This window comes from Vicia villosa, linkage group LG5, assembly GCF_029867415.1.
Source record: "Vicia villosa cultivar HV-30 ecotype Madison, WI linkage group LG5, Vvil1.0, whole genome shotgun sequence".
Lineage (NCBI taxonomy): Eukaryota > Viridiplantae > Streptophyta > Magnoliopsida > Fabales > Fabaceae > Vicia > Vicia villosa.
Genome location: NC_081184.1, coordinates 98,456,488 through 98,469,929, shown reverse-complemented (window position 1 = coordinate 98,469,929; position 13,442 = coordinate 98,456,488). Strand labels below are relative to the sequence as shown.

General features: G+C 31.6%; 2 protein-coding genes across 2 annotated transcripts; one reads left to right on the top strand and one right to left on the bottom strand.

The window, feature by feature from the left end:
* Positions 1 to 8,917: 8,917 nt before the first annotated feature.
* Positions 8,918 to 10,141, top strand: LOC131605062 (F-box/kelch-repeat protein At3g06240-like). Its single transcript, XM_058877461.1, has one exon. The coding sequence runs from the start codon at positions 8,918 to 8,920 to the stop codon at positions 10,139 to 10,141; it is 1,224 nt and encodes a 407-aa protein (XP_058733444.1).
* Positions 10,142 to 10,839: 698 nt separating this feature from the next.
* LOC131606912 (ribonuclease 1-like) lies at positions 10,840 to 11,595 on the bottom strand. Its single transcript, XM_058878999.1, has 2 exons — positions 11,351 to 11,595; positions 10,840 to 11,260 (listed from the first exon to the last, which is right to left on the bottom strand). Exons 1-2 carry the CDS (start codon positions 11,579 to 11,581, stop codon positions 10,847 to 10,849), a joined length of 645 nt encoding a protein of 214 aa, XP_058734982.1. The 5' UTR covers positions 11,582 to 11,595; the 3' UTR covers positions 10,840 to 10,846.
* Positions 11,596 to 13,442: the final 1,847 nt, after the last annotated feature.

Genomic DNA, 13,442 nt, shown 5'->3' with positions numbered 1-13,442 from the left:
TTTCAACAGCAACAACCACAATAACTCAGCATTTCATCATCAATCACAACAACAACATGTCCACATAATTCATCAAGTAATTATTCAACTCAAACACATACAATTTGTAATAATATTAATAATGTAGAGAGAAGAAACATAAACCTACATGAACATAATCTACCCACCATCATCATACAAACACTTTAGAAGATCGGAACCCACCCTTACCTTAGAATTCCTAGCAAAAGCTTTTCAACATATAACAAAAGAGATTCTTCCTCAAGCCTAGGGATGACAATAGGTCGGGTTGGATACGGGTTTCACACTATCCAAATTAGCACCCGAAACCAAACTCAAATGCTATTCAAGTGGAAAAGTAACACCCACGCCCACGCCCGTTGGGTTTGGGTTTTTTCACCCAAACCCAACCCGCAGCAAAATACATAAAATATATTTTTTCTACTATTTTCGTACAACGTTCCACAATATATATCAAAGAGTCTGTTGAAAGAACTTTTTCAGCAATGAAGATTATCAAGTCTAAATTGCACAATAAGATCAACAGTGTGTGGTTCAATGACTTGATGGTGTGTTACACCAAACAGGAGATATTCAAGTCATTTGATGATATTGATATTATTCGAACATTCACCAGAAAAAAATTTCAAAAAAGACATTTGCCTCTTGTTAACAAAATAAAAAGTCTGTTTTATTTGGCCCAGACATTGTAATTTTTCTGGCTTCGCCACTTACTCGGGTTAGGGTGCGGGTGGGCCCCGCAGATGTGGGTGGGCCCCTACATGAACATAATCTACCCACCATCATCATACAAACCTTTTAGTAGATTGGAATCTCCACCCTTACCTTAGAATTCCTAGCAAAAGCTTTTAAACCTATAACAATTCCTAGTCTTGCTCTTCCCTCTTTTCCTTCTCTTTTCACGTACGGCCATATTATGGTCTCTCTAACCCCTAATTCCTTTATTATATTATTATTATTATCTTATTATAAAATAATAAAATAAAACTAAATTATTATTTAATCCTATTATTACTAATATTATTTAATATAGTTAAATTCTAATTAAATTATTATAGTAACAATATACTCTCTCACTCTTATGTGTCTACACAATTACTCACACACCCCCGACACCTCCAAGTTCGAACTCTAATTTTCTAAAGATTATTACCATACATCGAATTGTCCTCAAGTACAGTAAAATACTAAATATCACACAACCTCACATAAGTCAATTGTAAATAACTAATTAATTAAGTCAGGGAGTTACACAACCCACTTCACCAAGTTTTGCCCACGATTTCTAGAGCATTTAGAGTGCGGAATTCACTATAAAAAGGTTTTTAATTCACTATAAAGCCATCCAAGCACATTTATACTATATTTACTTTAAAATTATGCACTTTTGAGTTTTATGCTATTTACAATACTTCAGTTCTTGAGTTAATTTCTGCTATAGTATTTAGATCAGAGTCTCCCTTGAAAGCATATTTAATTTCAAAGTCAATTTCAATTATTTTCAAGTTCAATTTGTTAATGATTTTTATCAATAATTCAACAAACACACGCTTTGTTTGCTTTACTACCACCAGGTATACGTTATAAGCAACCAGTTATCCCCCATCAACCATAAATTATAGATTATCACTTAGCTTATCAGCCAATAGTAATTTTAGCAAACAAAACAATATAATAAAGTTACATATCAATAGCACATAGATTTAATTTTTATTTATAAATGTACAAAGAAATATAGGAAACTAGAAGCATTTAAGAGAAAATAAAAGCTTTTATTGGAAAAAGAGAAAGAATAAAATGGTAAAATGATTTAAAAACAATTATTTTGCCCCAATGACGAAATAAATAGAAAATGTCAATCCAACTTAATAATGTTACTTCTTATTAAAATAAAAAATAGATATTTATAAATACAAACATTATAGTTTTATGATTTTTATATGAAATAAATGTATTTTAGAATATATGAAGAAAAGAAAGAAAAAACTAAATAAAAAAGTACAAAGGAAAATAGATTTAATTAAATAAAGTAAAATATTTTTTTGAAAGAAAATATATTTTAAAATAAAGTATAATATTTCAAATGAATAAATAAATTAGCAATATTTATAAATTTTAAAATATTTTATGCAAAGAAAAAAAAAAATTAAAATAAAAAAAAAATAGAATCAATTTTGAAAAGTAAAATAAATTGTTTTTTTAAAGATAATAGATTGTTTTATACAGTATAATATTTCGAATGAATAATTAAATTAGTAAAATTTATATATGATCAATTAATTGAAATAGAATCAATTAAAAAAGTAAAATATTATGCTTTTTGAACAAAAATATATTTTAAAATAAAAGACAATATTGCAAATGAATAAATAAACTAAAAAAACATTACGAGATAAATTAAAAATGGAGAACCCAAATTATTCAAGTTAGTAAAGATATTTTGCAATTTTACCAAAAAAAATAAAAGAGAAAAAAAAAAGGAAATTTTGCAATTACTTCTCTATGAAAAAAATTAATTTTCAATGAAATATTGTTTATGTATAAATAAATAGTCAAGAATAATGTTTCAAGTGTGTACATAAGAAATTCGATTTTGGTCATTATTTTCGTACTTGCAACGACAATGTTTGATCTCATCATATATTTTTCTCTGTCAATGAAGATGGCGAAATCTGTAAGTGAGAATGCAAGAAATCATATACCTGATGATCTTGCTTTCTCCATTCTATCAGAACTTCCTTTAAAATCCTAGAAGCACTTTGGATGTGTAAGGAAAACATGGTCTATTTTGTTTGAAAACCCTTTCTTTATGATCGACTTTCGCAATAATTTCATATACGTTCCTCACTCTTATTACAATGATACATCTCTCTTCCCACTACAACACGGAAGGGCTTTAAAAGCGCTTTATATGGGCTTTAAAAGCGCTTAAAAGCGTTGTGAAAGCCAGCGCTGGCGTAGGTAACAAAAGCGCTTCAGAAAGCGCTCTGGTAGGCCCCCCCTATAAGAGCGCTTTTCTGGAAAAAGCGCTCTGGTAGGCCCCCCCTATAAGAGCGCTTTCCTGGAAAAAGCGCTCTCGTAGCCCCCCCTTTAAGAGCGCTTTTTCCATAAAAGCGCTCTGATAGCCCCCCCTATGAGAGCGCTTTTTCTGGAAAAAACGCTCTGATAGCCCCCCTTATAAGAGTGCTTTTCCAGAAGCGCTTTCGTATGTTGCGTATTTTTTTATTTTTTATGCTTTTTTATTAATCTTTGGCAGCGCTTTTACTAAGAAGCGCTTTAGTAGGTGGACCTTTAAGAGCGCTTTTTAAAAGCGCTGTCGTTGCTAAATGAGGTATTTTGATGTGCAGCCTGTAATTTAATCCTCCCAGTCGACCTGTAATATTTTCGACCTGTAATATGTTTTCAACCTGTAATATTTTCGACCTGTAATTTATTTTCGACGATATTATTTCAGCCATCAGTAAGACAATATACATACTAATATAATACCATTATAATATCCAAAATTATATATATACATCATTACAACATCAATAATATTATAGTTCAAATCGACACAAATCCTACATGAAAAATTGCTTAATATAATATTGACACAAATCCTCTTTTATTTCTTCCAACTTAAGTCTCGGGTACCCAGCAGCACGGAATTCGTCAAGGTACTACAAAACAAAAACATAATATGAATGATATATTTAGTTAAATGTAATAAATTATATGAAATTATCTTAAGTTATAAATTCATACCGTGAGCGGAATCTCTAATTGATTCGCCTGAAGGATTTCTTTCATAAACCTCAAAACAAAGTATCCGCAATCGTAACTGTTTCGCTGTTGCGGACACTACGTAGAAAAACAAATAAGATTCTATAGTTGTCTTGTTTTATCAAGTAGCATAAATATTATAAGCAAAATTGTGAAAAATAATGTACATGCACTTGGATCCAAGTAATGTTGTTAGATTTAGTCCGGGATACCTGTGCGTCCCGTTGACTTCGGAACACTTGTATTGATCTAATTAACAAATATATAAAAGCATATGTTTAGATCAATCCCACAGATAAGTAAATATATAAATATATAAGAATATATATTTAGAACGATCCCACTTACAAATCAACGATGTCCTTCATAGCCGGATAATTGGTCCATTCACCATTTACCGAATTCAGATAATACACGACTTCCCTTATAGGGTTGATAGCAAGCAGCAACCAGTGTGCTCTATAAATTAAAACAATAGGTTATATGAAAATTTTGCTATACACAAAAGAAACAGAGATTAGATGAACAGAGAATGAGAAACTAACCCTACTGGTCGGGTATTATACGCCCAAAGATGCAGACTTTCTGTATTGCCGGTGGACATGAATCTATCGACTAGGCGTTGTCTAACTGATTCCGGTTCCGAAGAAATTGCCATTACGCTGCAATGGGCGGAAGACACGAAACGGAATCTGTTAGACAATAGATTCCCGCGCAACACTCTGTCATACAACAACCTTAAATAAAAACATAATAAACATTAGATTATTCCCGTCAAACTTACCCCCATAACAGCAACCCAAGCAAGGACACGGCATTCGAAGCGGGTCTTTGGAGTGCGCAACCGCAAACTCAACGAATTCCCATACCCCTTTCTCGTACTCTTTCGACAATCGGTTTGAATTCATCCATGTCTTATCCATGTCTTAATTAAGCTAAACAAATGCTTCTTGGTTTCTCTATTAGGTACTAAGGAATTCTGTCAAGATAATAAATAGCTATCATCATAATAGAATACCTAATCAGAATACCTAATCAGAATACCCGATTTCTTAAAGAAGACATTACCTTATTTCAAGGTAATATAAGTCCACAAACCAAAAAATTGGTTGAGAGACACTAAATTGATATTAAATAGAACCATAAACAATAAACTATAAGCAGAAAATAACAAACTATAAGCAAGAAGAAAGGGATAGTAACCTGAGTTAGACTTAATGTGGGAGATGGGTAGGTTTGAATCGGCGTTGTACAAGTAGAAACCAAACACTTCAAAGTAACTGTAAAATTAAACACACACACACACGATGCAGTTAAATAATATGATTAAAATTATAAAGTCCAAGACCATTTTATAATTAACCTACTTCTAGGGATTTTACTAAAACTGTTTTAGCAAGCAATTCAAAGACAATAGGGATTTTACTGAAACTGTTTTAGCAAGCAATTCAAAATCCTACCATTGCACCATACTGATAATTGGAATAGTAAAAAACACAAAAGGATAAGTTCAACAAATCAAATAGAAGTAATTCCAAAAATTTAAATATTATTTTTCATATATCAAATGAAACATATCAGTTATTATTTTATCATATCCTTTTCAATTAAAAGCACTTCTCAAATTGTATTGGCATAATCTGAAAAAATGAGTTTGTTTCACCTCCAAAGTCTAATATAAATTCTTGCACTCATCCATATTTTCTTTCATCAAACAATGTGAAGAAACTAGAAAACCAAATCAAGAAATAAGCTACTAACCCTTAGTTAGTAGTACTTCTTAGATACACTTATCTAAACAAAAAACTACTACAAGAAATGATTCCATAAAAAGAATCTGCAGCAGTCACCCAATACATCGATTTAGACATTATTAAAAGTCCTATTCCTGTAGTAGTTTTTTATGATTATGAGCCTATTCCTGTTTTCAAATAGCATTTTCTATGGATAAAAATGAGACCACTATCGCCTAATATTCAAATATTTTTGCCCAATGAAATCATAGTAAATGAGTAAAGATATTAGTGTCTAGTAGATTATCGATCTCTACAACCAAGTGATCCATTTTGTACATCAATCATTATAAACTAAACTACTGGGTTTAACCCATAAAAAAACTAAGTAATTCAGTACAAGTTCTAACCTTCTAATGCATATAACGAGAAAATTGATGTATTAGATAGTATAAAAGTATTCATAAGAATCATAACTATTAACATACCTCTATCCTATAGCGTGTATCAACTGGTGGAATCTTAAGTCCGGCCTTCCAGTCTTGAGAACTAACATAGGAAAAACAAAAAACAATAAGGATAACAGAACAACTTATTTCCTTTTGAAAGAATATAACCACTAAAACAAAGCTTCATCCAATAGTAGACTTAATAAATTTCATTGAGCTAATTTCCAAACTATAACAAACTCATAATAACGTCACTCCTTAATATAAAAAATTAGAATTGGAATAAGGAAGCAATAGCCAAGATTGAGCACAATATCAACTCATATTAGAATTGGAGTATAAGCATACAAAAGATTGCAAGGGTATAACAGGTTCAGCAAAAATAAAGTAATTCATATATCAAATTAAAGCACCAAAACCATGGTCTTCCACAAAAAAAGTAACCAAATGATGCTAATTACAATGGTCAATTTGTGGATGATGGCAGTATTATGGTTTTTAATGGCTGAATAGCAATTTAAAATAGCATGATTATGCAGAGCAGCACCAACTTTAAACAATTAGAGCGAAAATCGTGAAAAGATGAGAGAAGATTTACCTCAAAATGAATTCAAAGTTGTTGTTGGTGAGAGGACTTGTAACTCCACGAAGCAAATTCGAGCAAGGTGAGATTTCTGTGAGTTGCAATTTTCCAATTCAGAAGAAATTAGGGTTACAAAAATGGGGCTAGGGTTCTTTCGTAAGTTGAATGGAGGATTTTCGTAAGTTGAATGGAGGATTTTCGTAAGTTGATTGGGGCTAGGGTTCTTTAATTTGCAGAAGCCAAGGGTTTTTCGTTGAGAGAAAGAGGGAAGACAACAGTACTGGAGAAGAGAAAGTGACGAGAGCGCAAAACTAATTTCAGTATATTAATTTCAATTTTAATTAAATTAAGGCAACCAGAGCGCTTTTGAAAAGCGCTTTCATATATACCCACTATACCAGCGCTTTTATCCCAAAAGCGCTTTCGTAGACAACCCCCTATAAGAGCGCTTTCAAAACCACCCCTATAAGAGCGCTTTTGAGAAGCGCTTTCGTACCCCCCTATAAGAGTGCTTTTTGAAAGCGCTTTCGTACCCCCCCCTTTAAGAGCGCTTTTTGAAAGCGCTTTCGTACCCCCCTCTTTAAGAGCGCTTTTTTTGCGTGTTTTTTTATTTTGTTTTAAGGGAAACCTATACCAGCGTTTTTTACTAAAAACGCTTTAGTAGGGGTGCTGCTAAAAGACAAATTTGGCATAGTGTCCTTCATCAAATTGTTTGTAATCACAATCGTACTTACGTTAGTTTCTCTTTGCATTCACTTTCGAGTGAGAGGCTTGAGAATATTTGGACACTGCTTGATCAACTTGAAGTTGAATAAAGCTTGAAGAGATCATGTTTAAGATTATAGCTCAAATATTGATGAATGAACCCTTGATAACCAATGATCAAACAATTTTAAGCTTGAGCAACCAAAACCCTAGCTCATAAAGCAATGCTTGGTGTTCTTGATTCAATCCCCTAACTTGCAAAATAAAAAAGGAAACAAAGCATATTTTTGATATTTTGGTTAAGGTTAGTAAATCATAAAGGATACAAATCAAAAGATACATAAGAGAGTGTTTGGTGATCCCCATAAGGCAAGAGTAAAAGAGATAGGAGAGAGGTCACCAAATTTGTGATCTTGATACAATGCACAGATGCAAATGAAGTGGTATCTTAGGGGTAAAAATTAGGGTATGACAGTCATCAACCATCAAACATAAATTATAGGTTATCACTTAAGTTAATGGCCAACAACTATTTTTAACAAACATAACCACAAAATATTAAAAATGAATAAATAAATTTAAGAGAAAATAAAAGCTCTTGTTAAAAAAAGAGAGAATAAATTTAATTGAAAATATTATACTTCATTTTCAACAACACAAATATTAATTTTTATAAATGTACAATAAAATATAGGAAACTACAAACATTTAAGAGAAAATAAAAGCTTTTGTTAGAAAAAGAGAGAATAAATTGGTAAAATGATGAAAAAAAACATTTGTTTTTTTTGCTTCAATGATGAAATAAATAGGAAATGCACAAATGTTACTTCTTATTTAAATTAAAATTACCATAAAAAAATATATATTCATAAATAAAAACATAAAAGTTTTATGATTTTTATTTGAAATAAATATATTTTTAGAATATATTATGAAAAGAATGAAAATAAAATTTAAAAAATAAGTGTAAAAGAAAATAAATTCAATTAAAAAGAAGTAAAATGTTTTTTTTTGAAAGAAAATAGATTTTAAAATAAGGTATAATATTTCAAATGAAGTAATAAATACTAAAATTAATAATTTTTTAGAATACTTTATTAAAAGAAATAAAAAAAGAAAAAAGAAAAACCGAATCAATTAAAAAAAGAAAAATATATTGTTTTTTTTTAACATAATAGATTGTAAAATAAAGTATAATATTGAAAATGAAGAAATAAATAAGTAAAATTTATGTAATTTAAGAAAATTTTATGAAAAGAAATAAAAAATATATAAAAATAAACTTTTTCTAGAAGGCATAAAAACATATTCTATTAAAAAGGTAAAATGTTATGTTTTTTTTGAATGAAAATTGATTGCAAAATAAAGTATAATATTTCAAATGAATAAATAAATTAATAAAATTAGGAGGTAATGAGAAAATGGAGAAACCAAATTATTCGAGTGAGTAAAGATTTTTGTCATTATACCAATAAAATAAAAGAAAAAAAAGGAAATTTTGCAATTACGTTTCTTTGAAAAAAATTACTTCTGATTTAAGTATTGTTTATGTATAAAAATATAGTCAGGAATAATTTTTCAAGACAATAAATAAGACAATTGTTTTCGCACTTGCAACGACAACATTTTATCTCGTCGTATTTTTTGCTCTGTCATCGAAGATGGCGAAATATGGAAGTGAGAAGGTAAGAAATCACATACCAGATGATCTTGCTATCCCCATTCTATCAAAACTTCCTTTAAAATCTTTGAAACGCTTTGGATGTGTAAACAAATCATGGTCTGTTTTGTTTGAAAACCCTAAATTTATGGTCGAGTTTCGCAATAATTTCATATCCATTTCTCACTCTTATTACAATGATACATCTCTTCTCCTTCATCAAATTGTTTGTAATCACAACCGTACTTACATTAGTTTCTATTTGCATTCACTTTCCGGCGAGAGGCTTGAGAATAAAGTTAAACTGGACCTTCCAAATCCATTTCAACAAGAGGAACTTGGATTTTATGTATTGGTTTCTGGTAGTATAAATGGAATTCTATGTCTTTACGACCGTGATACGATTGTAATGTGGAATCCAACTACTGGAGAATTTAAAGTCATTCCTCCCAGCCGTGTCGAGTCTCTACCACCCTATCAGGGTATTATTAAGTATCTTCATGGATTTGGTTATGACCCTTTTAGTGACGACTATAAAATTATTAGGAAGGTAATTTTTGTTCCTGTAACGGATGATGATGATGATGATGATATTCCCCCGTGTGATGTGAAATGGAAAGATATGTGTGAGAATTATGAACCCTTTTGGGAGGTATATAGCTTAGTATATAACTCTTGGAGGAAAGTTGATCTCATCCTTCCTACTTGTTGTTGGGAAGGCGGCAACCGTAATGATAATCTACTATACTTGGATGGAATGTGTCATTGGCTCTCTAACTCTTACGGAGAATACAATGAAGAGTACTTGGTGTCATTTGACTTGGCCAATGAAATTTGTTTTACCACACTCATACCCACACTCATGCCCTTAGACATAGATCCCAATAATTGGGTGAGTCATGCATTGGTGTTGTTAAATGGATCTATTGCTTCAATTTTATGGTATACAAATACTTTTCACATATCAATTTTAGGCAAAGTGGGTGTGAAGGAATCTTGGACTAAAATCTTTGTTGTTGGACCCTTGTCCGACGACATTAAGTTTCCTATTGGAGCGGGAAAGAATGGTGATATATTCTTTGCAAAGAAAGAAGGAAGAGAACCAATCTGCTTTGATTTATGTACTCAAATGATTGAGGAACTTGATGGTGTGAAAGGAGCATATAATTCTCAAATAATAATTTATAAAGAAAGTCTCGTTTCGATTGGAGGAAAACATCATTAGTTAGCCTACTTGTTTGTTTTCAGATAAGAGACAAGAGATAAATTTATGATTGTGTTTATTAGGTTAATTTTACTTTCAATGATAAAAAATGAGTTGTGAATCCCTAGTATCAAAATTATGATTAGGAAGTGTATGAAAATTAATAAACCATAATAATATTATATTGAAAGCTTATTATGTGTCTGTTTTAAAAGTGGTTTGATTTTTATTTTAGACACAAAAATGTGATATAGTTATCATTGTCAGTAACTTGTTTTGTGTCCGCAGTGACGTTGTTTGCAGGAGATTAACACAGTTGTAGAATTGGTTTCTAAATTCTATCAAAGAAAGCCTGTAACATGAAATTCACAAGAGTCACGTTGTTAGGATGTTATGAAGAAAAGTTTAAAATCCAAAGGACATGAATGAGTAGTGGACCATAGAGTGTCTAGACACCAATTTGCATACCATCTCCACTTATACATTCATAATTAAATTTTTTATACATTCATAACACATATTGTTAATAGTGATTTTTGTAAGCAGACATTATAAAACTACTACTTTATGAAAGAGAATAAACACAAGTCATAGTACATTATATATAAATCATATTCATCTTAATTATAATAATTGTTTGTCCAAGCAAATAGCTTTTAAACATAACAATTTGCTTGTCAAAAGCCATAAGTATTATTTTATTCATTATTAATAGTATTTTTTTACTTATAATGGTAAATTTATGTCAGGTGGACAAACTAAATGAGAAGGACAATTCATATAGGAGGGGTTTACTAGATCAGTATTAAAGCACAATCTAACTTCCATCAAATCTGCAGAACCCTTTTCACAATGAAGTTGTGGTTCAAATCCGATAATAACCTTTATATGCTTCTGAATATCAGCTGATTTCGCAGTTCCACCCGGTATGAGAGCCGCCGCTCCACCTGGGTTTAGAGGCATCTTTAGAATGTCTTTGATATTATTTTTCTCATAGAGAATTATAGCGTGATTAAAGTAATCAACCGATAACATGGTGGAGCAAGTGCCATGCTGGTTCCACTCGTGGTCCCAAAATCCCTTGTTGTTTCCGGTTAAAGACGGCCACACTTTTTTAAGCTTAGCATTGTTTAGGTCAACCTGATAAAATAAATAAAAATAATAGTCATATTATTAAGATTAATACAAAATAATAACAATGAAAAAATGAAACCTAAGAGATATATATACCATATTTGTATCTGTTGTGCATTTATATGTGTGAGGAGGGGTGTTGTTCTTAGGCCAGAGGCCATGCACAGAAAACTGTAATGGTACATTTGGGATACACTGCTTTTGTTTGCAGAAGGATTTTGGCCATGTTTCGGCCAACATGAAGTATTTAAAGTTAATATTTGCAGAATAATAAGAATAGGAGTGTAAGAAGTAGAAGAGAGAGAACAATAATGATAGTAACTTCATTTTAAACAAGTTCAATTTTGATTTCTGTAAGTTGTTGATTATAAAATTCCTTAAAGACAAGTATTTATAGGTGAAAAAAAATGTTTACGTGTCTTTCTTAATATTTTAAGTAATTCAATTAATGAATGCATAAATTTTCATCTAATCTTTTTTAAGAAATATGTTTTCAAATAAACGTGTCTTTCTTAATATATTATGAAACTATGAAGTAAATAAATATTTTGCAATCCAACTTAAAATATGGTTCATATAAAACTCAATTGATATAGTGTGAATATAAAAAGATTCTTGACAGTTGCCTAAACTATTGCTTAGCTTACAAATGCAAAATTACCAAAACTAAATAAATATGAATTAGTACAAAAATAAAGCTAAACAATGGGTAGAATAGGCTGATTTGCTAGAATTATAATGCTCAATTATAAGCTAGTTCATATGAAATAACGAGTGAGTAACTCTTTTACGTAATCTCTTAAAAGAAAAATAATTTCTAATGTTTTCAAATAGAATAATTACTTCATTTTTATCACATGTTTTCAAATTATTTTCTTAAATTTTTTGAGTGATGAATTAGTTTCTTATGAATATTTTACCAAATGATATCCTTAAAAAACTTGTAATTTGGGAACATTTTGTGAGAAGAAAGCTATTTGTTGGGTTAAGTGGGAAGACGTCTGCAGAGCAAAAGAAGAAGGGGGATTAGGTATAAGAGATATCGAGTGTATGAATGTCTCTCTCCTAATGAAGTGGAAGTGGCGGATTATTAACGAGCAAGATGCGGTTTGGTATGATCTGTTAAAGTATATATATACCAATCCGGAGGCGAAAGTTTTTGTTAATGATTGTAGGGTGCTTCGTAAGCGGGATTCGGTGTGGTGGAGGGACTTAGTCGCCATTAATGAAAGTGGTGGATCTAGTGGTATGTCTTTCTCTGATGTTGTTACATGCTGGGTCAAAAATGGAGCTAAATCGGCTTTTTGGTTTAGTAAGTGGCTGGGGAATCAAAGCATTGCTGAAGCTTTTCCTGAGCTATACGGAATAGCTAATAATCCGTTTATGACAGTGGCTGATTCTGGGCATTGGGAGAACGAAGAGTGGAAGTGGGATGTTCATAAGTGGTGTGTCACCGTGGGGGAAGATGAGTATATTTGGCTGCTGTTTCTGGAATCTCTGTTAGTGCAGGTTACGCTAGAGCAAGACGGAGAGGATGAGTTTGATTGGGAAATAAATGTGGCTGAAGGCTTTTCTGTGAAGTCGTGTGCTGCTGAGATCCGAAGAAGAAGTTCTACGGCCTTTTTAGCGAAAGAAGACAGGAAGAAAGTGGGTTTTATCTAGAAGATTGCAGCCCCCTCAAAAGTTCAAGTACTAGCTTGGAGATTGGTTCTAGATAGGAATCCGACGAGAACGCAATTGAAGAGGAGAGGCATCCTCCACGAAGATAATGAATGTTGTTGTGTTTTTTGTTTCAGATTCGAGGAGGATCCTAAACATCTTTTCGAGGAATTCCCGGTTTTGGAGAAGCTTTGGGAAAAAGTGGGAGATTGGATAGGTAATTCTCTATCGTTATCGAACCTTGAGCTTAGAAACTATCTCGCTTTCTATGAGAAAATTAAGGTGCTAGACGAAAGGTTAACTGTTGGAGTCATTTGGTTGGCGGTGGTGTGGACCATATGGAACACGCGAAACGCTATAATGTTCAGGGGTGGTTCTTTTATTTTCGACGATTGCTTCAGTGCCATTGTATTATCATCGTGGAAATGGTTTAGAGCAGTTAAGGTTTCATCTGTAACCGGTAATTTTCATGTTTGGAACATTTTACCTCTAACGTGTATAAAGAGGTAATCTTCCTTCCTGTAGTCCC

Bases quoted from the DNA above. Each gene is read 5' to 3' on its own strand.
- LOC131606912 (XM_058878999.1), bottom strand. From the start codon at position 11,581: ATGAAGTTACTATCATTATTGTTCTCTCTCTTCTACTTCTTACACTCC. The intron at 11,261-11,350 runs GTATATATATCT...TTATTTTATCAG, and splicing joins GCACAACAGATACAAATATG to GTTGACCTAAACAATGCTAA.
- LOC131605062 (XM_058877461.1), top strand. From the start codon at position 8,918: ATGGCGAAATATGGAAGTGAGAAGGTAAGAAATCACATACCAGATGAT.